This window comes from Poecile atricapillus, chromosome 3 (assembly GCF_030490865.1).
Source record: "Poecile atricapillus isolate bPoeAtr1 chromosome 3, bPoeAtr1.hap1, whole genome shotgun sequence".
In the NCBI taxonomy this organism is placed as follows: Eukaryota; Metazoa; Chordata; class Aves; order Passeriformes; family Paridae; genus Poecile; species Poecile atricapillus.
This window is the reverse complement of record NC_081251.1, coordinates 87,859,632-87,883,880: the sequence shown is the minus strand read 5'-3', so window position 1 is coordinate 87,883,880 and position 24,249 is coordinate 87,859,632. Positions and strand designations below refer to the sequence as shown.

Sequence of the window (24,249 nt, the reverse complement as noted above, 5' to 3'; positions counted from 1 at the left end):
ACATCCAGAGGTCTGTTCCTAACTTCCACAATCCTCTAATCCTCAGCAAATATAAACTGGTGAAATAAAAAGAAGTATTAATTCTTTGGGGAGCAGTCTATCATTTGGACTGGGTTTTGTGCACCTAGCAGAATAACAACTTTGCAAATGTTGCCAGGTACTACTGGAAGAGAAATAATAAATAATAGCATGGAAACTGTCCCAGTTTTAAGGCTAATGCATGTAACACTACATATGATAATTTCAAATACTTTTAATTTCAAATATTTAAACACAGTAAGTCAGCTACAAACCTGGCCTGTACCTTAGGAGATTTCTTTTGCAAATGACAAAACAAGAACTCAGTCTCATTAATTCTAACATGTGAACAGTCCCCAAGAAGTAGTACAACAGATTTAATGTATAAGAAATTGCAAGGTCATGCCACAAGCCAAGCTAGTTGCAGTTGTTTCAAATTATAAAATTTTTACAGACATACAGGCAGAAATACTTACTGTGCTAGAATAATTAAAAACTGATTGAAATTAATTGGCCTGAAGGTATTAATTTCACTCCCAAAAGTAAGAGCTTTCATTTTAGACTAAATATGGGAAAATTCAGTTTCTAGCAGTGGGTTTTAGGACAAAGATGGAAATAAAATATACTGTGAATTACTGGCAACTTCTACGTAATGGCAGAACAGTAGCTTTCCATTACTTAAAACACAAAAGGCAAGTTCAACAGATGTTCTGAAATTTTTTATTTCTAAAGGACCTGCTTTTGTTTTGACTCCTAGAGAGATCAATTATATTTTCTTAAGGAAGATTTTTCTTAGTATTAATCTGTCTATATTAATAAGAATTACCTTAAATGTCCTTATCCCAGGCTACAAAGTTTTATAAACTTCATATTCTTCGAATCTTGCAAAAGGCAATAATGTCTCTTGATTCTGGACATACTAACAAATATTTATTCCAAGAAATTATCTATCCCCTGTTAATAGACAGCAATACTTAAAAGGAAACAGTAGGAATGTATCTGTTTGTCTGTGTTATTTTTACACATCTTACAGCTTTAATGAAATTGGCAATTAACTTGTACTGCTTTTCACTATTGAAGCTCCAAAGTATTCTGCTAGCATTTAATGAAATCTTTGCAAGGCCTTCTTTAGATCAGAAGTCTGATACCCATCTTATATTAGGGAGAAAGTAGTTTCCAATTTTGCATTAAAAATAGCTTGTCAAACTCAATCATTTGCTGTAACCATTCAGGAAGTTTTTTTGTCCTGAAGGGCTCCTCAGTATTCTTTCAACAGAGAAGCAGCTGTTCTTCAAAACATTTAGGATCAAATTGAAATTGCTGATGTGCAGTATATTTTGGTTCCTAACCTGCAGGGCTATGTAACTGCATGCACACATTAAGAAAGAAAAACGACACATGAGCAGTACTGACATTGTGGTTACGCCTAGAGCCACCTGCAGCAAGGAACCACAATGTGGGGGAAAAAATGGTAAGTATTCCAAAGAGCTTGTCTTGTATAGGGTTGTCTCTTTTTCAACATTTATAGATGACTTAAAAGACCAACCATTAGTCTTCACCAGGATTACACTGGATACATTTATTTTTCATTAGAAGAATTAAGGGAATGGAGAACTAGCACATTCCTGCACAAACCTCAGGGATTAGGCTGTGCTACATCTGGGAATTAACAAACTAGTCTCAACAAGTTTGATCTTTCTGGGAAAAGATAAAACTGAACTACAGGCTAAGTAAGAAAGAACTGATAACCTTGAAGATTTGTTCTGACTTTTTTGTTCATAAACCACATAAAAAGAAAGTAATGTCAGACAAAAAAAAACCGGTTATTGCAACAAGCAAGAGTCAAAAAAACAGCTTGTGCAGAGGCTTCCAGACAAACTAATGGTATATAATTCACTGATAGTGTAATTTTCTTTGCTTCTCTCTAGCACGTAAATCCATAAGAACAAGCCATGCTGTTATACCAGATACTGCATAGGATTTCATTAAACCCTAAAACATTTAATAAAAAATGGAATATAAAGTGTTGATATTGTATTTGATATTTGCATGTTTGAGAGCCAACATTCTATGGCTGATATTATAGCGGACATCTTTAAACTTCTATTCCGTGACAAAGGCATTGCAGATCAAGACCCCGACCTTTAGATCTGTAAATAACAGAAACTTCTGACTCAGTAATAATGCAGCTAAACACAGGGACCATCCCCTTTTTCTCATCTTTAATAATACAAACACACAGACTATGAGATATCTTAAACTATACGGCTGGTGTTCTGTTTGACAGCTAACATAATTTTCTGTTACAAACATACTGTTCATCTATTATCCTCAAACCACAGGACTTTATAATATAAATGTATTTCTTGGTGAACAAGAAAGAGAGGTACATTATGATAAAATTGTGATGAATACTTGTAAATATAAATTACTAAGAAAGGCAAACCAAGCAAGAAAAAAAAAAAGCTGTGTAAATTTTATCTTGTCTTGGAACACATATCCGTGTTAAAAAGAATGTTTTAGAGGCAGTTATCTTTAAGATTTGTAGAATTAACTTCTTGTTTATAAGTGCCATGCAGAGATGTGACTGCTAACCTTTATTTGGGTATGTAAACATTTATCTGTATATCAAACTTCTAAAGTGTATTCATTACAGAAATCCGAAATTAAAGAAAATCATGAAAGAAAACAGAAAACAGATGGTATTTGAACATACAACAACTACTAAAAAAACTACTATCAAACTTGTGACATAAGAAAAACAAATGCTTGATTTTTCACTTTTTTCTCAGCAAAAAGAAAGGAACAATGGCAATAGTTCATCCCTGAAAATCAATTCAATACCAATCAGACACACAGAGAGAATGAAATCAAACAAAATTGAATATTACACTTGTGCTAACATAATCAATTTCACTGCAAAGTTTCAAAAGGTTGTTTTTAAAAACAAAGATATTTATGAGCCATTGTTGTTCTCAGAATATGCTGTAGGAGTCCTACACTTGGATTTATGCTCCCATTTTATGGCTGGCAGGAACTCCCATATGTCTAACATTTCCATAAATTCAGAAGAGATGAGCCTCCTCAACAGCAGAGAGCATATTTCTGTGCCTGACCTTGCATCCAGTGATCCTAGCTATCTTCACATGGTAATTACTTTTTAAAAGAAAATATCAGAAAAGAATGCAAAGAACCCCCAGCTCTGCAGGGAAAGGTAGATGAGTAAACAGAGATCTATTATAATTATACACCTATAATGTATATGTATTTTTCTTTAAATAGAAGTAATTTTCTTTTCTCCATGTGGTGGTAATAACACTACCCCTAGATCCAGCAAGCTACACCTCTCAAAGAATGTCTCTTTCAAGACTGTCCCCTAGCAAAAAAATACAACAAAAGGAAAACTTTAACATGTGTGATGCAAAGAGGGAAAAGTCAGAAATAGAGGAGTAATGAAAAACAAAGTTTTGTTTCTAACATATGGGGGATAAGTTTTTGCAGGGGGGAAAAGGATTAACAAGTGGCATTATGAAAAAAGCAAATAAAAATGATGTTTACTAAATAGTGGGAGAGTATGGATGTTCTTAGCCCAAAATGTGAGCCACTGCACCATTTAGCCAATCCAGAGGCACAGTCTGGGCATAAGAGCTTTCTGATAGCATTAAGAAAACATGATACTGGTGTTCTGCAAGAATAAATACCTTGCTTTAGCATTCCTTTCATCACATAGAATTGAATTCTGATATCTGTTGGGCAATGTCTGAGACTCAAACTGTATCACTGTCCTAGTTTAGGGCAAATTAGGAAGGAAAACTCCAAATGGGGATTTCCCCAGGGAAATGCCTCTCCTCACTTTCTGGTCCGGGAAAAGAAAAAAAAAATTCTTTGGAGAGAAGTGGAAAAAGCTGTTTATTTAACAGAAATTGAGTAATATTAAATAATAAAACCTCTTGTTGTTCGATGGGATGGCAAATCTAGGAAGAAAAGTCCTTTTCATGTGGTGAACGGCTCGCTCAGTTTCTTATCAGTCCCTCTGGCGCTGGAAAGTGCCGAGGCCCAGGCCCCGGTGGGCCACAGGCGTGAGCTCCCGAGGTTTGGCTGGGTGTTCAGTCCAGAGCAGGTTTGCACAGATCCAAGAAAATTGGGAAAAAAACAAAGGTCCAGGGAACTCCTCTGCCTCAGCTAGCTAAAGCTAACTAAAAGCCAGAGAGAAGCTCTGTCCCGCTGTCTGTCCGTGCTGCAGACACCACAGTCCAGGAGCGGGATGTGTGGGAGTGATGTTTTTCCTTAACACAAACTGCGCGCTTCTTCTACCCCCTCTCTTGCTCTCAGAGCCAGTCTTAAAGGTGCAGAACTTAATATATAACATAAACCAGACGACTGGGGATACCAGTATCATAAAGTCACCCCAGGACAATCACTGACAGTTACTCTGGAAATTCTGGCTTCCAGAGACCTGAAGAATATGTCATCTCCCACCTTGCTGTTTTGCTAATTCTTGAATTCTCTGGAGAATGCGAACTTGGCAGATACATAATGAAACATGCCAGAATAAAATTTAGATGTCCTTTTGGGTTACTTAGGTTGACCCTTAAATGCTATTAGACTCACGGACTGTGAACTTCTGGTATAGTCTGTGATGGAGTTTAATAGAGATTTCAAAAGAGGGTAATTGAGTTCAAACATTTACACTGACAGACACTGTCATCATACAAAAAAGGTTACAAGTAAGCAGGGCCATGCTCTTCTCTTAGCTCTTCCCCCTCCTCTCTACCCAAAGGGATCATGTTCATTGCAGAAATCATGTTTCTTAGAGATAACTTTAACTCTGATCAAGGCATGGTTCCTATCCACTAGGTTACTTCTCCCACATTCCTGTTTATATAAAGAGAGGGTGAGGGGAAGGAACACAGCATGCCTAGTCCTAATAAGTAACAAATTCAAAAAAAGGTCTTGTGAGATGAGGTTAATTTGTCTCATGACAAAACAAGTTTCCTTTGGGAGAAATAACACTTGAATTAGAAAAGAGAGAAACAGGAGGGGGGAAAAAAAAAGAAAAAAGATACAGTTGAAGGCCAGAGAAGATTTACTGAAAACAAATCTGACAGGAAGAGGCATATGAAGCTTCTATTTACCCTCAAGGGCAGCAAGCGTGCATCACCTCCTGGCAAGAGAGTTTAAAACTGTCAGAGCACTATGGCTAATGCATTCCTGCTAATCATATCACGAGACCACAGAACAAGGACACGACTCTATTTTAATATTTACCACTCAGTGATAACATTTAACAACTGTCCTTTTATGGATATGTTTTGCTGATCTACTTGTAAGGAAGACTGGACCCAACTTTCCTGCTGCAAACAGCTAATTTAATTTCAAGTGCAAGCTAAAGTTGTTTTAGAATACTCCTTTTTGCTGGTTAGGTCAGGAATCAAACCTGTCACTCCAAATGTCCTGTGTAAGAGGAGCATGGCTCAATCTTCCTGCTCCCTATGCTGCATTTCTGAGTATCCTTCTGAAATTTCCCTGCTTAAGACTCCTTCTTTAACATGACATATCACCATTACCTCAGTTTCATTGCAGCAGAAGATATCAGAATAGGTATAAAACTGGGGATCTAGGTCAGCAAGGGCTGGAGCTGGATTAAACAAAGTCTTTACTGGAAAAGAAAAAAAAGAAAAAAGAAAAAAATAAAAGATAATCTAAATCTGGAGTGTTTTAGATTCATAAACCATCATTTGAAAGACCATTGTGTTTCAATCGCAGACCCCAATATTTATTATTAACACACAAATTACTCTCAGTTTCTGCTTCCTTGTCTTATATAAATGCTAAAAGCTTTATTTATTATATTAAAGTTCCATTAATTAATGTGCAGGCACCTGCCATGATGGGAACCTGACAGAAGAGTAACAGAAAAAAACCTAAGAAATTATTAAATTAAAAAGAGAAAATACTTAGACATTAATGCAATTTGTTTAATTGATGATGCTTCTTCCATTATATTAATAAGTTTCACAAGAACTGATTTAGTTCTAGAATTTTTCAGTGTCATTACCTGAGTTCTGTGCATGAAGAATCACTAGTTATGGAGTAACGAAGGGCATGTCCAGACAAGTTAAATGTGCTTCTGAATGTGTTACCTAACTTGTTCAAAATGCCACATTATAAAACTGTAGTGTAGACAAGGCACTGTATATTTTTTATACGCTATCTGGCAGAGCTAGACCTAAACCTAACATGTGGTAGAACAAGTTAGTTAACCCAACTTTAAACTGTAGTAGCCTAAGGCTTGTAGCAGCAGCAAAGGTTTGTCATGAGGACAGTGTGACTTATTCACTATTAACACAGGAAGTCTGCAGCCTTGGTTTTTTTACTTTGCCAATTCTATGATTAATACTTGTGTCTTAACCACAAGGCCATCATTTTTAAATAAAGCACACAGTCTTCAGAAATATTCCTTATAGTCAGTGATCAAATCTTCCAATTTGGATGCCTAAATTTTCAGTCCTAAACACATATTTAGACTGTAAGCTATAGCATGTAATAGTCAGACCCCTTGAACATCTCTGAATCCCAGTTCAGACAAAACAGAAAAAGATGCACAGAGACTTCTAAAATCTGAGTATCAAGAAGTTTAGGTGATTAACACTAACACTTTGAAAGTTATAACCTTTGACCTTATAACTTTATCATGCCTCTCTACCTGCCTCATTAAGAACAGCATTAAAGTGACAAAGACTTCTACTGCAAAGTCAGAAAACACCAGGATTAGGAATTCAAATGAAATCTTAATTTGGCTCCCTTATATAATTACAATACAGTATGTATTATAATAAACTCGTTAATTATATGATCACATACCACTGAAAAACAGCATGTGATCATGTAATTAAAGACTGCAACATAATACATATGCAGAAAGGAGACAAATTAAGGTTTCACAGGCAACCTTAACTCTTGCATTTCCTATTTTCTTAACTGCAACACTAATGAAGTTTTCTTAAACATAAAACTTTAAAGTATACTTTCCGAGGTAAAACGAACAAGCAGCACATACTGGAAAACAGTTGCGTGGTACACTGGCATATGCATGGGTCAGGAGCAGCATTGAAAGTGTTCCAACTTGGGTTTTAAGTAACACAGACTCATCATGAACACAATGTAATACACTACTGTTAGTTTTCTTCCGTATTTACTATCTGCTGAGCATGGGAGGAGCTAGAGGAACCCTAAGAACCTCTCAGGTTTTGAAGAAGAGCATGGCTTTTGAGCAGGATAATCTGTTTGGTTCTCCTGAGGAACTTATTTTCTGCTGAAATTCTTTCACAGAATCATAGAATGGCCTGGGCTGGAAGGCCATTTCCCCTTGTCCTGTCACTAAACGCTTTGTATAAAGTTTGTCTCCATCTTTCTTATAGGCTCCCTTCAGCTATTGGAAGGCTGCAATTAAGTTACCCCTAAGACTTTTCCAGGCTGAACAAACATCCTTTGGTCATAGGAGAAGTGCTCCATCCTTCTGATCATCTTCAGGAGGTGGCCTCCTCTGGATTCTCTCTAATAGAATCTCTCTGTATCTCTCCTGTACTGGGTCCCCAGAGCTGGATGCAGGGTTCCAGGTGGGGTCTCAGCAGAGCAGAGGGGCAGAATCCCCTCCCAGGCCCTGCTGCCGATGCTGCTTTGGATGAAGCCCAGGACAAGTTTGGCTTTCTGAGCTGTGGGTGCACATGGCTGGCTCATGTCCAGCCTCTTGTGCACCAGTACCACCAAGTCCTTCTCCCCAGTGCTGCTCTTGACCCGTTCATCCTCCAGCCTGTGTTGATACAGGGTTGCTCCATCTAGGTACAACACCTTGTACTTGGTTTTGTTAAACCTCATGAGATTCCTATAGGACTACTCCTCGAACTTGGCACTTCTTTCCCTTTGCCAAGATCCACTCTCCTCAACGAGTTTTTATTCTTTATGCCTCCTTGCATAGGAACTATGCAATTGTAACCTTTTTCACTCAACTTTCACCACATCATATCTCTTTATGGCTTACAATTCCTTTTCCCACTTCCAGTGCCCACAGTCTGCTCCCTGACTCTACCTCCGTATTCCAATCTCTATTCAACAATTCCTAATCTCTGTTCCAATTTTGTTCCTCTTCCAGCTTCTCCCTTCCTTCTTCCTCTGCTACCCCAAAAATCAAGAAAATCTCTCCTTACATTTCCTTTGCCTGAAATCAACTCTCCATCCCCATTCCCAAGTAGCTTTGTCTCTTCTGTGTTGAAATTGAGCAAGCTCCTGCTCTGTGCTTCCTGAACCTATAACAGATCCTTAACAGTATAAAAGAAAAGAAGTTGCCTAAAACCAGATTCAGTAATTACACTTGAAGTCATGGTGCCCAAATGGACAAGTGCCTGTATGAACAGATGCTCAGGGGAAGCTAGCTGTGAAGCTCCTAACAATTTTCTGATGTCTGTGTGAAAGGTACTTATTTTTAGAGGTTGACAATACAATTAAAATCAGGCAGATTATAATTGTAAAGATATGTAATTCCATACCATTGTGAAGGCTTATCTTCAAAAGAAAGCTTCCTTGTTATTAAGACTTAAGTAAATTTTAAGGTAGCTGGTATTCATAATTCAAAAACTGGGGTAGGGTAGGAGGCATTTTTCATTGCCTGGTTTCTGCAACCATAGTGCTTTGGCAGAAATTACAAAGAGTTTAACCACAGACAAACAGCAGTTATGAAAAATTGTAGCCTAAGATTAAAAGCTTGAAGCACGCAAAAAATAGATCTGTTTCTTGAAAGTGACATGGAACCTTTAACTAAGGGTGCTTCCAGCTCATTCTTCATGACAGCATGAATATGCCGGGCATTATCAGCCATCTTTTATGGAGTCTGTTATTAGAGAAGTCCCAAACCAGACTTTTGGAGCAGCAGCAGCTTCACACCATTGACCACCAAAACCGTTTAATTATCCAGTCAGATTTCCACTAAAATTTACACCTACTTCATACATATAGTTATCCTCCCTCCCCCCCCACCCACCTCCCCCCCCCTCTCCCTCCCTCCCTCCCTCCCGCTCTCCCTCCTTCCTTCCTTCCTTCCTTCCTTCCTTCCTTCCTTCCTTCCTTCCTTCCTTCCTTCCTTCCTTCCTTCCGCCACTTCCTTCCGCCACTTCCTTCCGCCACTTCCTTCCTTCCTTCCTTCCTTCCTTCCTTCCTTCCTTCCTTCCTTCCTTCCTTCCTTCCTTCCTTCCTTCCTTCCTTCCTTCCTTCCTTCCTTCCTTCCGCCACTTCCTTCCGCCACTTCCTTCCGCCACTTCCTTCCGCCACTTCCTTCCTTCCTTCCGCCACTTACTTCCTTCCTTCCTTCCTTCCTTCCTTCCTTCCTTCCTTCCTTCCTTCCTTCCTTCCTTCCTTCCTTCCTTCCTTCCTTCCTTCCTTCCTTCCTTCCTTCCTTCCTTCCTTCCTTCCTTCCTTCCTTCCTTCCGCCACTTCCTTCCTTCCGCCACTTCCTTCCTTCCGCCACTTCCTTCCTTCCTTCCTTCCGCCACTTCCTTCCTTCCTTCCTTCCTTCCTTCCTTCCTTCCTTCCTTCCTTCCTTCCTTCCTTCCTTCCTTCCTTCCTTCCTTCCTTCCTTCCTTCCTTCCTTCCTTCCTTCCTTCCTTCCTTCCGCCACTTCCTTCCTTCCTTCCGCCACTTCCTTCCTTCCTTCCATCCTTCCTTCCGCCACTTCCTTCCGCCACTTCCTTCCTTCCTTCCTTCCTTCCTTCCTTCCTTCCTTCCTTCCTTCCTTCCTTCCTTCCTTCCTTCCTTCCTTCCTTCCTTCCTTCCTTCCTTCCTTCCTTCCTTCCTTCCTTCCTTCCTTCCTTCCTTCCTTCCTTCCTTCCTTCCTTCCTTCCTTCCTTCCGCCACTTCCTTCCGCCACTTCCTTCCGCCACTTCCTTCCTTCCGCCACTTCCTTCCTTCCTTCCTTCCTTCCTTCCTTCCTTCCTTCCTTCCTTCCTTCCTTCCTTCCTTCCTTCCTTCCTTCCTTCCTTCCTTCCTTCCTTCCTTCCTTCCTTCCTTCCTTCCGCCACTTCCTTCCGCCACTTCCTTCCTTCCTTCCGCCACTTCCTTCCGCCACTTCCTTCCTTCCTTCCTTCCTTCCTTCCTTCCTTCCTTCCTTCCTTCCTTCCTTCCTTCCTTCCTTCCTTCCTTCCTTCCTTCCTTCCTTCCGCCAATTCCTTCCTTCCTTCCTTCCTTCCTTCCTTCCTTCCTTCCTTCCTTCCTTCCTTCCTTCCTTCCTTCCTTCCTTCCTTCCTTCCTTCCTTCCGCCACTTCCTTCCGCCACTTCCTTCCGCCACTTCCTTCCTTCCTTCCGCCACTTCCGCCACTTCCTTCCGCCACTTCCTTCCTTCCGCCACTTCCTTCCGCCACTTCCTTCCTTCCGCCACTTCCTTCCTTCCTTCCTTCCTTCCTTCCTTCCTTCCTTCCTTCCTTCCTTCCTTCCTTCCTTCCTTCCTTCCTTCCTTCCTTCCTTCCTTCCTTCCTTCCTTCCGCCACTTCCTTCCTTCCTTCCTTCCTTCCTTCCTTCCGCCACTTCCTTCCTTCCTTCCTTCCTTCCTTCCTTCCTTCCTTCCTTCCTTCCTTCCTTCCTTCCTTCCTTCCTTCCTTCCTTCCTTCCTTCCTTCCTTCCTTCCTTCCTTCCTTCCTTCCTTCCTTCCTTCCTTCCTTCCGCCACTTCCTTCCGCCACTTCCTTCCGCCACTTCCTTCCTTCCGCCACTTCCTTCCTTCCGCCACTTCCTTCCTTCCGCCACTTCCTTCCTTCCGCCACTTCCTTCCTTCCTTCCGCCACTTCCTTCCTTCCTTCCGCCACTTCCTTCCTTCCTTCCGCCACTTCCTTCCTTCCTTCCTTCCTTCCTTCCTTCCTTCCTTCCTTCCTTCCTTCCTTCCTTCCTTCCTTCCTTCCTTCCTTCCTTCCGCCACTTCCTTCCTTCCGCCACTTCCTTCCTTCCTTCCTTCCGCCACTTCCTTCCTTCCTTCCTTCCTTCCTTCCTTCCTTCCTTCCTTCCTTCCTTCCTTCCTTCCTTCCTTCCTTCCTTCCTTCCTTCCTTCCTTCCTTCCTTCCTTCCGTCACTTCCTTCCGCCACTTCCTTCCTTCCGCCACTTCCTTCCTTCCTTCCTTCCTTCCGCCACTTCCTTCCTTCCTTCCTTCCGCCACTTCCTTCCTTCCTTCCTTCCTTCCTTCCTTCCTTCCTTCCTTCCTTCCTTCCTTCCTTCCTTCCTTCCTTCCTTCCTTCCTTCCTTCCTTCCTTCCTTCCTTCCTTCCTTCCTTCCTTCCTTCCTTCCTTCCTTCCTTCCGCCACTTCTGCCACTTCCTTCCGCCACTTCCTTCCTTCCGCCACTTCCTTCCTTCCGCCACTTCCTTCCTTCCTTCCGCCACTTCCTTCCTTCCTTCCTTCCTTCCTTCCTTCCTTCCTTCCTTCCTTCCTTCCTTCCTTCCTTCCTTCCTTCCTTCCTTCCTTCCTTCCTTCCTTCCTTCCTTCCTTCCTTCCTTCCTTCCTTCCTTCCTTCCTTCCTTCCTTCCGCCACTTCTGCCACTTCCTTCCGCCACTTCCTTCCTTCCGCCACTTCCTTCCTTCCGCCACTTCCTTCCTTCCTTCCGCCACTTCCTTCCTTCCTTCCGCCACTTCCTTCCTTCCTTCCTTCCTTCCGCCCCTTCCTTCCTTCCTTCCTTCCTTCCTTCCTTCCTTCCTTCCTTCCTTCCTTCCTTCCTTCCTTCCTTCCTTCCTTCCTTCCTTCCTTCCTTCCTTCCTTCCTTCCTTCCTTCCTTCCTTCCTTCCTTCCGCCACTTCCTTCCTTCCTTCCTTCCGCCACTTCCTTCCTTCCTTCCTTCCTTCCTTCCTTCCTTCCTTCCTTCCTTCCTTCCTTCCGCCACTTCCTTCCTTCCTTCCTTCCTTCTGCCACTTCCTTCCTTCCTTCCGCCACTTCCTTCCTTCCGCCACTTCCTTCCGCCACTTCCTTCCTTCCTTCCTTCCTTCCTACCTTCCTTCCGCCACTTCCTTCCGCCACTTCCTTCCGCCACTTCCTTCCGCCACTTCCTTCCTTCCGCCACTTCCTTCCTTCCTTCCTTCCGCCACTTCCTTCCGCCACTTCCTTCCTTCCTTCCGCCACTTCCTTCCGCCACTTCCTTCCTTCCTTCCTTCCTTCCTTCCTTCCTTCCTTCCTTCCTTCCTTCCTTCCTTCCTTCCTTCCTTCCGCCACTTCCTTCCTTCCTTCCTTCCTTCCTTCCTTCCTTCCTTCCTTCCTTCCTTCCTTCCTTCCTTCCTTCCTTCCTTCCTTCCTTCCTTCCTTCCTTCCTTCCTTCCTTCCTTCCTTCCTTCCGCCACTTCCTTCCGCCACTTCCTTCCTTCCTTCCGCCACTTCCGCCACTTCCTTCCGCCACTTCCTTCCTTCCGCCACTTCCTTCCGCCACTTCCTTCCTTCCGCCACTTCCTTCCTTCCTTCCTTCCTTCCTTCCTTCCTTCCTTCCTTCCTTCCTTCCTTCCTTCCTTCCTTCCTTCCTTCCTTCCTTCCTTCCTTCCTTCCTTCCTTCCTTCCTTCCTTCCTTCCTTCCGCCACTTCCTTCCTTCCTTCCTTCCTTCCTTCCTTCCGCCACTTCCTTCCTTCCTTCCTTCCTTCCTTCCTTCCTTCCTTCCTTCCTTCCTTCCTTCCTTCCTTCCTTCCTTCCTTCCTTCCTTCCTTCCTTCCTTCCTTCCTTCCTTCCTTCCTTCCTTCCTTCCTTCCTTCCTTCCTTCCTTCCGCCACTTCCTTCCGCCACTTCCTTCCGCCACTTCCTTCCTTCCGCCACTTCCTTCCTTCCGCCACTTCCTTCCTTCCGCCACTTCCTTCCTTCCGCCACTTCCTTCCTTCCTTCCGCCACTTCCTTCCTTCCTTCCGCCACTTCCTTCCTTCCTTCCGCCACTTCCTTCCTTCCTTCCGCCACTTCCTTCCTTCCTTCCTTCCTTCCTTCCTTCCTTCCTTCCTTCCTTCCTTCCTTCCTTCCTTCCTTCCTTCCTTCCTTCCTTCCTTCCTTCCTTCCTTCCTTCCTTCCGCCACTTCCTTCCTTCCGCCACTTCCTTCCTTCCTTCCTTCCGCCCCTTCCTTCCTTCCTTCCTTCCTTCCTTCCTTCCTTCCTTCCTTCCTTCCTTCCTTCCTTCCTTCCTTCCTTCCTTCCTTCCTTCCTTCCTTCCTTCCTTCCGTCACTTCCTTCCGCCACTTCCTTCCTTCCGCCACTTCCTTCCTTCCTTCCTTCCTTCCGCCACTTCCTTCCTTCCTTCCTTCCGCCACTTCCTTCCTTCCTTCCTTCCTTCCTTCCTTCCTTCCTTCCTTCCTTCCTTCCTTCCTTCCTTCCTTCCTTCCTTCCTTCCTTCCTTCCTTCCTTCCTTCCTTCCTTCCTTCCTTCCTTCCTTCCTTCCTTCCTTCCTTCCTTCCTTCCTTCCTTCCGCCACTTCCTTCCTTCCGCCACTTCTGCCACTTCCTTCCGCCACTTCCTTCCTTCCGCCACTTCCTTCCTTCCGCCACTTCCTTCCTTCCTTCCGCCACTTCCTTCCTTCCTTCCTTCCTTCCTTCCTTCCTTCCGCCACTTCCTTCCTTCCTTCCTTCCTTCCTTCCTTCCTTCCTTCCTTCCTTCCTTCCTTCCTTCCTTCCTTCCTTCCTTCCTTCCTTCCTTCCTTCCTTCCTTCCTTCCTTCCTTCCTTCCTTCCTTCCTTCCTTCCTTCCTTCCTTCCTTCCTTCCTTCCGCCACTTCCTTCCTTCCTTCCGCCACTTCCTTCTGCCACTTCCTTCCGCCACTTCCTTCCGCCACTTCCTTCCGCCACTTCCTTCCTTCCTTCCTTCCTTCCTTCCTTCCTTCCTTCCTTCCTTCCTTCCTTCCTTCCTTCCTTCCTTCCTTCCTTCCTTCCTTCCTTCCTTCCTTCCTTCCTTCCTTCCTTCCTTCCTTCCTTCCTTCCTTCCTTCCTTCCGCCACTTCCTTCCTTCCTTCCTTCCTTCCTTCCTTCCTTCCTTCCTTCCTTCCTTCCTTCCTTCCTTCCTTCCTTCCTTCCTTCCTTCCTTCCTTCCTTCCTTCCTTCCTTCCTTCCTTCCTTCCTTCCTTCCTTCCTTCCTTCCTTCCTTCCTTCCTTCCTTCCTTCCGCCACTTCCTTCCTTCCTTCCTTCCTTCCGCCACTTCCTTCCTTCCTTCCTTCCTTCCTTCCTTCCTTCCTTCCTTCCTTCCTTCCTTCCGCCACTTCCTTCCTTCCTTCCTTCCTTCTGCCACTTCCTTCCTTCCTTCCGCCACTTCCTTCCTTCCGCCACTTCCTTCCGCCACTTCCTTCCTTCCTTCCTTCCTTCCTTCCTTCCGCCACTTCCTTCCGCCACTTCCTTCCGCCACTTCCTTCCGCCACTTCCTTCCTTCCGCCACTTCCTTCCTTCCTTCCTTCCGCCACTTCCTTCCGCCACTTCCTTCCGCCACTTCCTTCCGCCACTTCCTTCCTTCCTTCCGCCACTTCCTTCCTTCCTTCCTTCCGCCACTTCCTTCCTTCCTTCCTTCCGCCACTTCCTTCCTTCCGCCACTTCCTTCCTTCCGCCACTTCCTTCCTTCCCACAAGAATAATGAATAATCAGTGCCACAATGAGAGGAAGTCATGACATGTACATGACATGATGAGATGTCCCTCTCCAGCTTACAGATCCAGATGACCTTCACGGAAGAGGAGCAAAGAGTTCTTGTCTGTGTCCCCATATTCTTTCTTTTGTTCATTTCTTTCAGTAAGAATGAAGAAAAACAAGCAAAAAACCCTCATGGAAACAGAGGTTTGAGGCATCTGAGTATGCATCTGTTTTACACAAAATTAGTCAAGTGAACATTCTAACATGAAGTGCTACATAATACATGAGGGTGTTGCAAGCTAAAAGAAGGGAAATTTCATTAACAATTTACTGTTAGCTACAGATAGGTTTTTACACTGCTACAAACTCAGCTGTTCACTTGGATTTGATGGCACATGACATTTGAACATGTGTAGCCTGTTGTTTTAAAGCAGAAGCAACCAAACTTCCCTGACAGAAGAGCCGCACAATGATAACACTGACAGCAAAGAACTACATCTGGCCCACTGCTAACTACTATCTTTTCTTGATATATTGTACTATCTACAGTTGCTAAATGCTTGCATGTCTCTTCTGTGTATCAGGTTTGAATTTTTTTGATTGCTTTTTAAAAAAATCTCTTCTTCTGTCACAGGCGGGCACCTTGCCATAGGAGGGTGACAAAAGTGTGAAGCACCTTGCCAAGACTGCTCATAGTTAGAAATAGACAAAATAAGTTATGAATATTGGTTCATGATTCAACTAGAGTCTATTAACCATTAGATTAAGAATGTTGTTATCCATTTTCATAAAATGTAATGACAAAAATATAGTGCAACAGGTGCACAACAGGTCATGGTGCAAAAGGTAAACTGGAGTGCCCACAATTCCAGCATGCCATGATCTACTGGAGCTAGCCTGGGTCCAGCTTCAAGAAAACAGTAAGTTCCGATCCCAGTTCCATCCCTGATCTGCTGCATAACTGATTATGCTATGAGCTGTCCTCTCCCAGTCTGATCTTCTGGATAGAAGGGAAAAACACTTTTTTAATCTCATATAGATGCCTCTTCTGCATAATTATTTACTTAAGTGTTCAAATACTGGGGTAATTGTGCTTGAGTAACTGAAAGCATTACAGGAACTTAAACAACAAAAACATTATGTTGTTAATGAAACCCCATCCTGTTCAAGCAAAATATCAGCTTTCATCTACACATATGCTACAATGAAGGAATAATGCCCTACATTTAAAAGTAAAGTACAGTAACAATTTGCTAATAATTTCACAGACCATGACTGTGTCTATACAATGGCATCATGCCTAGTCACACTAATAATTTTGGTTAGGAAGAAAAAGTGCTTTTTTTTTTTTTTTAAGGATGTCAACTACTATACAAAACCCCACAGCCATACCGAAAGCTATGCTCAGAGAACAAGGGCATAAGTCTGGTTTTGAGGTAATTTCATTCACTTTCCCCTGTGTGTAACTTTACTGACTTGCATTCATTATCCCTGTTCTGCTCTGGAATCATAGCAGTCAGACCCATAGCTCCTGACCTACCAACATTATACTGCATTTAGTCACAACACAAAAACAGGAGGAAAGGCAGCACCAGAAACATGCAGGGAGATTATAAGGGTATGAGTTGATTTGCTGATGAAGGTTAACACTGCAAAAATTTTTAAGCTAGTTCATTTCTCATTAGCATAGCATGAATTTTTTGGCTATTGTTTCAATTCTAAATAAAAACATACTCTAATATGACGGAAATCAGAATCGATTACAGGATGTTTATTTAGAAAGCATGATAATAAAGAGTATTTTTTATGTAGCACAAATGAAAGAGAGAGAATGGCTCATATTAAATTACCTCCACTGGCACGTGCCATTTTCAGAGCTTCAAGAGAAACAGCAGGGGCTATTTCTAGCTGGCAAACAACCACTTTGGCTTTACAGATGACATCAGAAGCCCTCTTCAGGTCTTCAAAATTTAAAAGCAGATTGGCTCCAGGGACTATGACAATAACATTCTGTCCTAAAGAGAAGACACTGTGTTTTTCACTTTAACTTTGGCAATAAAGTATGTAAAACAATTCCTTGCACTTTTTACAATACATTTCAGATGAGTATTTCAATTTACTTTCCAAAAAACCCATTAAAATTGTATGCACTGCTGACATTTTCAAATACACAAATATTTCAGAGGATAATGAAAAAGATCAATCTACTAATGAACTAAGTGCACAATAAATACAATATAAATTCCTTTAGGAAAAATCATGTATGGGCATTCTCCAGTCTTATTTTGGTGTCTTCTGTGATCTCTAAAGAAGCACTGCACTCGTCACAGTGGAGATGGTGGATACATGCTGAGGGTGATATTTGCATCTTCCTAAAATATTCCAGTAGCATTTGGAAGAGAAAAGCATCAATGTGATTACTGAATTCATATGCCAAAAATGGCATAAAAATTTTAATTTTCCCATCAGTTGGGAACAAAAAGCATTTCACACAGCTAAGAAAATTATGCACGTTCTTTAGATTTCAGAGAAGTAGGCTTGCACCTGAGACATTTCAAGTTAGGGCTTCTAACCGTCACGAAAACCAGAACCAACTTTTCACCAAAGCCCAGAAAGGTGGTGCCTGTGTCTAAAGAAAGTTTTATCAGAACTGAGTAAAGGTGGGCAACAGCTGCTTCTGCTCTTAGAGGTGGCTAGGAGAATGGTCTAAGCAAAACTGTGCGTGTGGAAGCATGGCAGTCTCTCAAAGCACATCTAAGATCCTTTTTATTCTTATAGTTTTACAGTTAGGTGAGGCTCATTTACGTAGGTTCCAAATAGTCTTTTGTTTTTTCTCAGACAAACAAACCACCTTCTTTTATTGAAGCTTCTTTCTTTTTTTAATCTCTGTTACAACACTTAGAGACCTTCAGGCATGGGTGCCTTCAAATTAAAATCTATTATTAATCACTCAGGTATTAACTTCAATAAGTCAGTTGTTCCTTGATTTACAGGCTCAGCCCGCCCCCGCTGAACATTTCTTTAAGGACTGCCAATCATTAAAGGCTACCAATTCTGTAATGAACCAAATTACTCTGCAAATAAATATTTATGTTTTTAAATGCATTATTTTTGTTGAATGTGACTTCAAAGTCCTTTGACTAAGAACGTGCAAAGCTTCTCTCCCTAAATACATTCCAAAAGGAAAACAGGACAATGGAAAGAATAATATAGTGATCTGAGGGAGGGACCCAAACTTTCCAAAGCAATTCTGTTGTCAATGGTTTGGTACAGAACAGCTGCATATGAAAAGCAAAACCCCAGCACTTAAAAGCCAACGCCCTGCTTTTCAAGAGACAGTGATGGGCATCTTGGATAAAAAACAAAAGAAAACAAAACAAAAAACCTTCTGCAAACATGTAAATGTTACCAAAGATATCTGAGTCCTGTTGATGAAATATTCAAAGGCAAATTGCACCAATTTTGCCAAGCTTATATTTTGATAGCTTTAGGGTGCAGCAGAGCAAGCAGTAGAAGACAGTGGAACAAGAATCTCTTTCAATTCTGCCTGGCCTTTGTGCTTCCTAGAATCTCAGAGTCTATTCACGTGTCTTGCTTCATTATCTTGGTGAACTATTTACCTGTACTGACATGTATATCATTATCAGACTTTGGAGCTAATGGCCCAAGGCAGTAAGGAGGGCTGTTTGCTTAAACCCATATGTACAAATCCAAGGTAGACCATGCTACACTGGATCACAGTCTGAAGATTGTCTTCATAACCACAAAAGGTCATACACTTATCTGCTTTCAAACCTGCCAGAGAAATGAAATACCTACTGTGGTGCAACAGTCCAGATGGACTAAACCCAAGCTGGAGGAAAACTCCTCCAATTCTGTTCTTAGCTATATACCACACTTACTGAATGATAGCAGTCACCACAAACTTGCACCAGGGTGCATGAAGGCAGAATTTGGAGCCATGCACTCACAATTAATACAAAATTTTGTACTAACAGCAAACATTTTGTTGAAAGCAATTATTTCTTGCCAGGGAAATCAGATGGAAATTCAGCATCAGGGACAACAGTTAAAGACAGATGGCAAAGAGGGGTTCATCTTGTCCAACATGAAATAATTTTGTAAGTTTAAAAAAAATCCTACACACTATAAAAGTCAAAGGAAACTAATTTCTAAAAATTGTTTTTCTATGTTCCTTCAACAAGAAGAGATAAATATTTTCGGAGGTTCTTTTAGTCTTACATATCTTAGATATCTGTTTGAGAAGGAGATAAACTGTTGTCCAGGAAAGTCTATGTACCTCTGTTTACCCTAGGTGAAGCCTTAAATGGTGGACCTAACTTCTAAAACTACTCCAGTGAGGTAAAACGAGATAAATCTCATTCACTAAGAATGTGAATAATACATTTAGTGCATTACTGTTAATTCTAAAATCTCTTTTCTTTGACTGAAAATATCAGTTTTGATGGGAACATCTATATAACTTTGCAGACATCAGCTAGAATATTAAGGGCCACATTCACACTTGCTGTAAGCTGTAACAGCTAAATGAAACTGGTAAGCTTGCACAGGCTTACACCAGATGGGGACTGGATTCAGTCTGAATGAATGCTGCATACATAAAAACTGTCCTAAGTTGGGCTTCTAAAACTGCTACTGCCAGTTCTTAGACAGATGGGTAACTCAAGCCAGGCTTTTTTTACAAGGGTCATCTTAGAGATGACACCAGATGAGAAGCGCCAGTGGAAAAATCAAATGTCAAACCAGTAAACACCACAGTGCAATAAATACCTTTAAAACTGGATGGCAAGCCTAAAAACCATTGGTAATGCTTAGAATTAATCAAAATATCAAACAGATCAAACCAAGCAATTGTAACAATAGCTGCAGAGCTTGTGCATAATAATTTACACAGAAGAAAATTATATCTGTGACCAGAAAAGAATGTTAAAAGAAAAACATGTGCTGCCAAATCACACAGTTCATGAATATGAGGGTGGGTTTGGGGTGTGTTATGGTATCATAATTTCTAGGCAACCACTTGATAGAAATACTGAAGATTCTTGCATACAAAACATTTAAGTTCATGAAGAAAATCAATATGTAGAAGGTCTCTAAAATTCAGGTGTTATTTCTTCATAAACCTGAAGGTTCAAACCAAAGATTTTCCTCTATGGAAAGTACAATACAAACAAGCTGGCATATATATACTAAGTTTACCTTGTTTACTTAGCCTTACCTAAATATATATTTTGAATGTTTTTTTACTAGTAGTGCTTTGGTATTGAAGGTACACTCAACTTACAAAATAATGTCTATTCACCATTCATGAATGATTAATAGTTTTATCATAATGTCAGCACAATGCCTGTCTCAAGTGAGGGTTATCATACAGTGTTCTGTGTAGGTGAGCTCCAAGTCCTAACTTGTAATAATCAAGAGAATTTTAATCATGACTTGCCAAACTCTATTGTGCCTCCTCTGAATTTTTGCTAGGAATATGAATATGAATGTTGGACTTGTTCAAACCTCTAGTCCAGTTAGGCCAACATAATAGCACCATCAACAGTCAGTACCAGATATGGACAAAGCTGCAATAACCTTCAGAAGTAATCATGTAAAAAATTATCTACGAAGAGTGTTTTTCCCCTCCCTACATTTGTGTGTAAAAGTACAACACACATCATCACTTTATGGAGCTTCTACCAACCAATATCACATTGCTAGCAGAAGGTGTGCTAAGTGGCAGAGCTAGTGGAAAGAAGGCAGACTGAAAGGGGAAACAAAACATTGGGTTCAAAGTGGTGTGATGCACCTCTTTGAAAATGTGTTAAGAAAAGCAGCTGGATGTACCAGCTTTTATCCTTAACAGAGAAAGTACAAATTCGAAGGGTACAGGATCCTGGTATAGTAAAGCTTGTGTTTAGTCAAATCAAAACTTTCTGAAAAGGCAGCAGCATAAAAGAGAGCAACTGAAAGGAACACCAGGTCCCAGAAATATTTTTGCACAGATTTCTGAAACCAGCCCAGAGGGAACCTTTGCAGCATCTCTGGGCTTCACATTCTTCTGTGTAGCTCTATAAACTCGTTAAACATCTCTCTACCATTCTGCATTAAAGCAGAGATTGAACCTCTCTATCTTTTATTGAAACTATACTGTATTGTCCCAGAATATAATCAACTTCAAGACTATCAAATGTGCCTGATATTTTCCAATTTTTAGCACTTTGCCAATTATAATAGTGGCTGAGTTATACTTGTGCTATTCAGTAACCAGTCAAAAACTTCCAAGAAATTCTGCAGCACCAGTTAGACAGGCAGAGGCAATATCAGGGAAGATTTACTTCAGAGCCGCATATGACTCTGATTTCTACAGCTTTCATTTGCTCTGCCTTTACTCATACATCACAGCATTATACACCCTTTACTTGCATATCTCCTATTTATTCCTGTAATTTTTCTCAGTTGGTTTGAGTTGGTATTTTTCACAAGTATCAGTACTTGTAAAGAATTGGTAAGAAGGGGAGACTAGGTGTGTAACAATACGGCAATGAAAATTTTTAAATTTAAAGAGATGATAACTATGGTTTTTAGTTCTCCCTCATCTTAACACAAAACACCATCACCAACCCCAACTTCAAATGCTTCCCTTTTAGGTATAACTTGAACTAGCAGAAACTACTTTAAATCAGTCCATTGAGTGCTGTGGTGTTTCAGCTATGCCAGGACAGACACTGCAGTAAAACATGCATGTGTAGACAAGCCCTTTGAAACCTGCTGCAAAGCCTGTTTAGGTCAAATCAGCCAGGTTTCTACAAAAAAAAAGAGAAAATGTCTCTTGCAACAGCAAAGCACATAAGTACTGCAATTTACTCAATTCAGGCACCAGATGGTTTTTGAGAGAAGTAACAACGAGAACCATTACCAATTCCGTGCATCTGTTTGCTTTAGAGCATAGCTCTGACCAGGTTTGCTCTTCTACCAGATTTTAAATTAAATTTGAGGCCAGTACTAACTTAGCATACAATTTTCAGTTACTCAGAGACACAAACTACATGACATTATGCATTATTCACATCACTGTGTGAATCTCAAGACTGTCATTCACCCTTCACACTGACACTAACACATAAGATAGCCCACTGTGAACCTCGTGACCACAAACATCCATTTCCCTTTCCTGGTACTTATAAAGGTTTTACATCCATGTCGTAGGTTAGCTTCACCTTTAAAACTGAGTTAAAAAAAAGGGAAGTTGAAGCTACTGGTGACTGATGGGAGTTTTTCTTCCTGACCAATTATCAACCATTTTCAAGAATTGACAGCAAATCTGACCATTAAAAAGTGAATTCAACTTGTAAACACTCCCTTAAGAAGTACACTCAGAGCTGTCTCGTTCTCTTTTTGTTTCCGGCTCTGGAGAGGTAACAAGCTCCGTCTTGGTTTCCCCCCCCCCCCCTCCTAGGCCCGGGACAAGGCCGCAGGGAGGGGGGGGAGGAGAGAAAAGCAGTTTAGCAGTTTTGTTTAGTTTTCAAAGTCTGTTGCTAGACTGAAACCGGACACTATGAACTTTTGTAGCTTTCTTCTTTTAACTCCTTTATTACCTAGATAAACAACAGATTACTCCTTTTTCTTAGAACAGACAGAGAAAAGAGAGACAATTAACATGTAAGACATCATAAACCTACCAGAAACAGTGAAGAAAAGAGTTAAGTTTAAATAAGAAAGAGAGAAAAAGAAGATGCTTGTTGCTGAAAAGTCTTTCTGTTGCAGCTGTGGAGATGGACAGTAGTTTAAAGACTCCTTTAATTCATGGCTAGAGTATGGGAGGAATAGAGTATTCAAAGTGTGGACTTTAAAGGAAAGAAAATGATTATGATCCTGTGAGTTGCTGGAACTTGCGAGTGAAGTGAAAATTTTAAAGCCTTAAAGGAGCCAGGGAGATGGCTGTTTTCCAGGAGGGCTCACAGGGACAACTGAAAAAGATTTCTGCTTTGAATCACTTATCCTTAAAAATAGCATCCCTAGATTCAATTTGACCCATTGCACACCTCAGAGTGGTGTGAGATGGGAGGAGTGGACTCTAGAAACTCCATGGATTAGCAGAAAGAGACTTCTGTTTCTCTACGGGGACTGATGAAAAGACTCTAAAATTGAAACTGTTTTTGACCACCAAGATTGTAAAACTTTTTTTTGTCTCTATGTTGTTATGTGTACAAAGAAATGATCAAGTAGTGAAAGGTAAAAGGGTTCTCTGAAAGTTTATTTTGGTATTTTTATTCTAGTAGTTTGTTAATAAACTGTCTTTATTCCTTTAAGTTTTAAGCCTGTTTTGCTCTTATTTTAATCCATATCTCTAGCAAAAAATAAATAAGTTTTTATTACTAGCTTGAAACCACGACATTTAATTGGTGCATTGGCCGGGAAAGCGAAAATTAGCAAATCTAGACCACTAATAGTGTTACTGTGAGATAAAAGATTAATTAAGAGCAAAGCAAGATTGTCTTAAGTTTATATAGCAGTAATAGAAAAATCTAGGGGTGGAAAGTAGTAAATATTTGTTTCTTCTTTTCTGTCAATTTATTAGCTTTATTGTTTTAAGTTGTATATTGAATATAATTGATAATTTTAGAGTAAGTGTTTACAAGTTGAAGGGGTGGAATGTCGTAGGTTAGCTTCACCTTTAAAACTGAGTTAAAAAAAAGGGAAGTTGAAGCTACTGGTGACTGATGGGAGTTTTTCTTCCTGACCAATTATCAACCATTTTCAAGAATTGACAGCAAATCTGACCATTAAAAAGTGAATTCAACTTGTAAACACTCCCTTAAGAAGTACACTCAGAGCTGTCTCGTTCTCTTTTTGTTTCCGGCTCTGGAGAGGTAACAAGCTCCGTCTTGGTTTCCCCCCCCCCCCCTCCTAGGCCCGGGACAAGGCCGCAGGGAGGGGGGGGAGGAGAGAAAAGCAGTTTAGCAGTTTTGTTTAGTTTTCAAAGTCTGTTGCTAGACTGAAACCGGACACTATGAACTTTTGTAGCTTTCTTCTTTTAACTCCTTTATTACCTAGATAAACAACAGATTACTCCTTTTTCTTAGAACAGACAGAGAAAAGAGAGACAATTAACATGTAAGACATCATAAACCTACCAGAAACAGTGAAGAAAAGAGTTAAGTTTAAATAAGAAAGAGAGAAAAAGAAGATGCTTGTTGCTGAAAAGTCTTTCTGTTGCAGCTGTGGAGATGGACAGTAGTTTAAAGACTCCTTTAATTCATGGCTAGAGTATGGGAGGAATAGAGTATTCAAAGTGTGGACTTTAAAGGAAAGAAAATGATTATGATCCTGTGAGTTGCTGGAACTTGCGAGTGAAGTGAAAATTTTAAAGCCTTAAAGGAGCCAGGGAGATGGCTGTTTTCCAGGAGGGCTCACAGGGACAACTGAAAAAGATTTCTGCTTTGAATCACTTATCCTTAAAAATAGCATCCCTAGATTCAATTTGACCCATTGCACACCTCAGAGTGGTGTGAGATGGGAGGAGTGGACTCTAGAAACTCCATGGATTAGCAGAAAGAGACTTCTGTTTCTCTACGGGGACTGATGAAAAGACTCTAAAATTGAAACTGTTTTTGACCACC

The 24,249-nt window shown here is 41.3% G+C and overlaps 1 protein-coding gene across 2 annotated transcripts in view; it reads right to left on the bottom strand.

Annotated features, from left to right (window-relative positions):
* RBKS (ribokinase) overlaps positions 1-24,249 on the bottom strand; it is a 79,941-nt gene that overhangs the window by 25,692 nt on the left and 30,000 nt on the right. For both annotated transcript variants that reach the window (XM_058836506.1, XM_058836507.1), the window contains 2 exons: positions 16,471-16,635; positions 5,586-5,677 (listed from right to left, as the gene is read on the bottom strand). In XM_058836506.1, the coding sequence (XP_058692489.1) occupies positions 5,586-5,677; positions 16,471-16,635 (257 nt within the window). The remainder of the gene's footprint in view (positions 1-5,585; positions 5,678-16,470; positions 16,636-24,249) is intronic.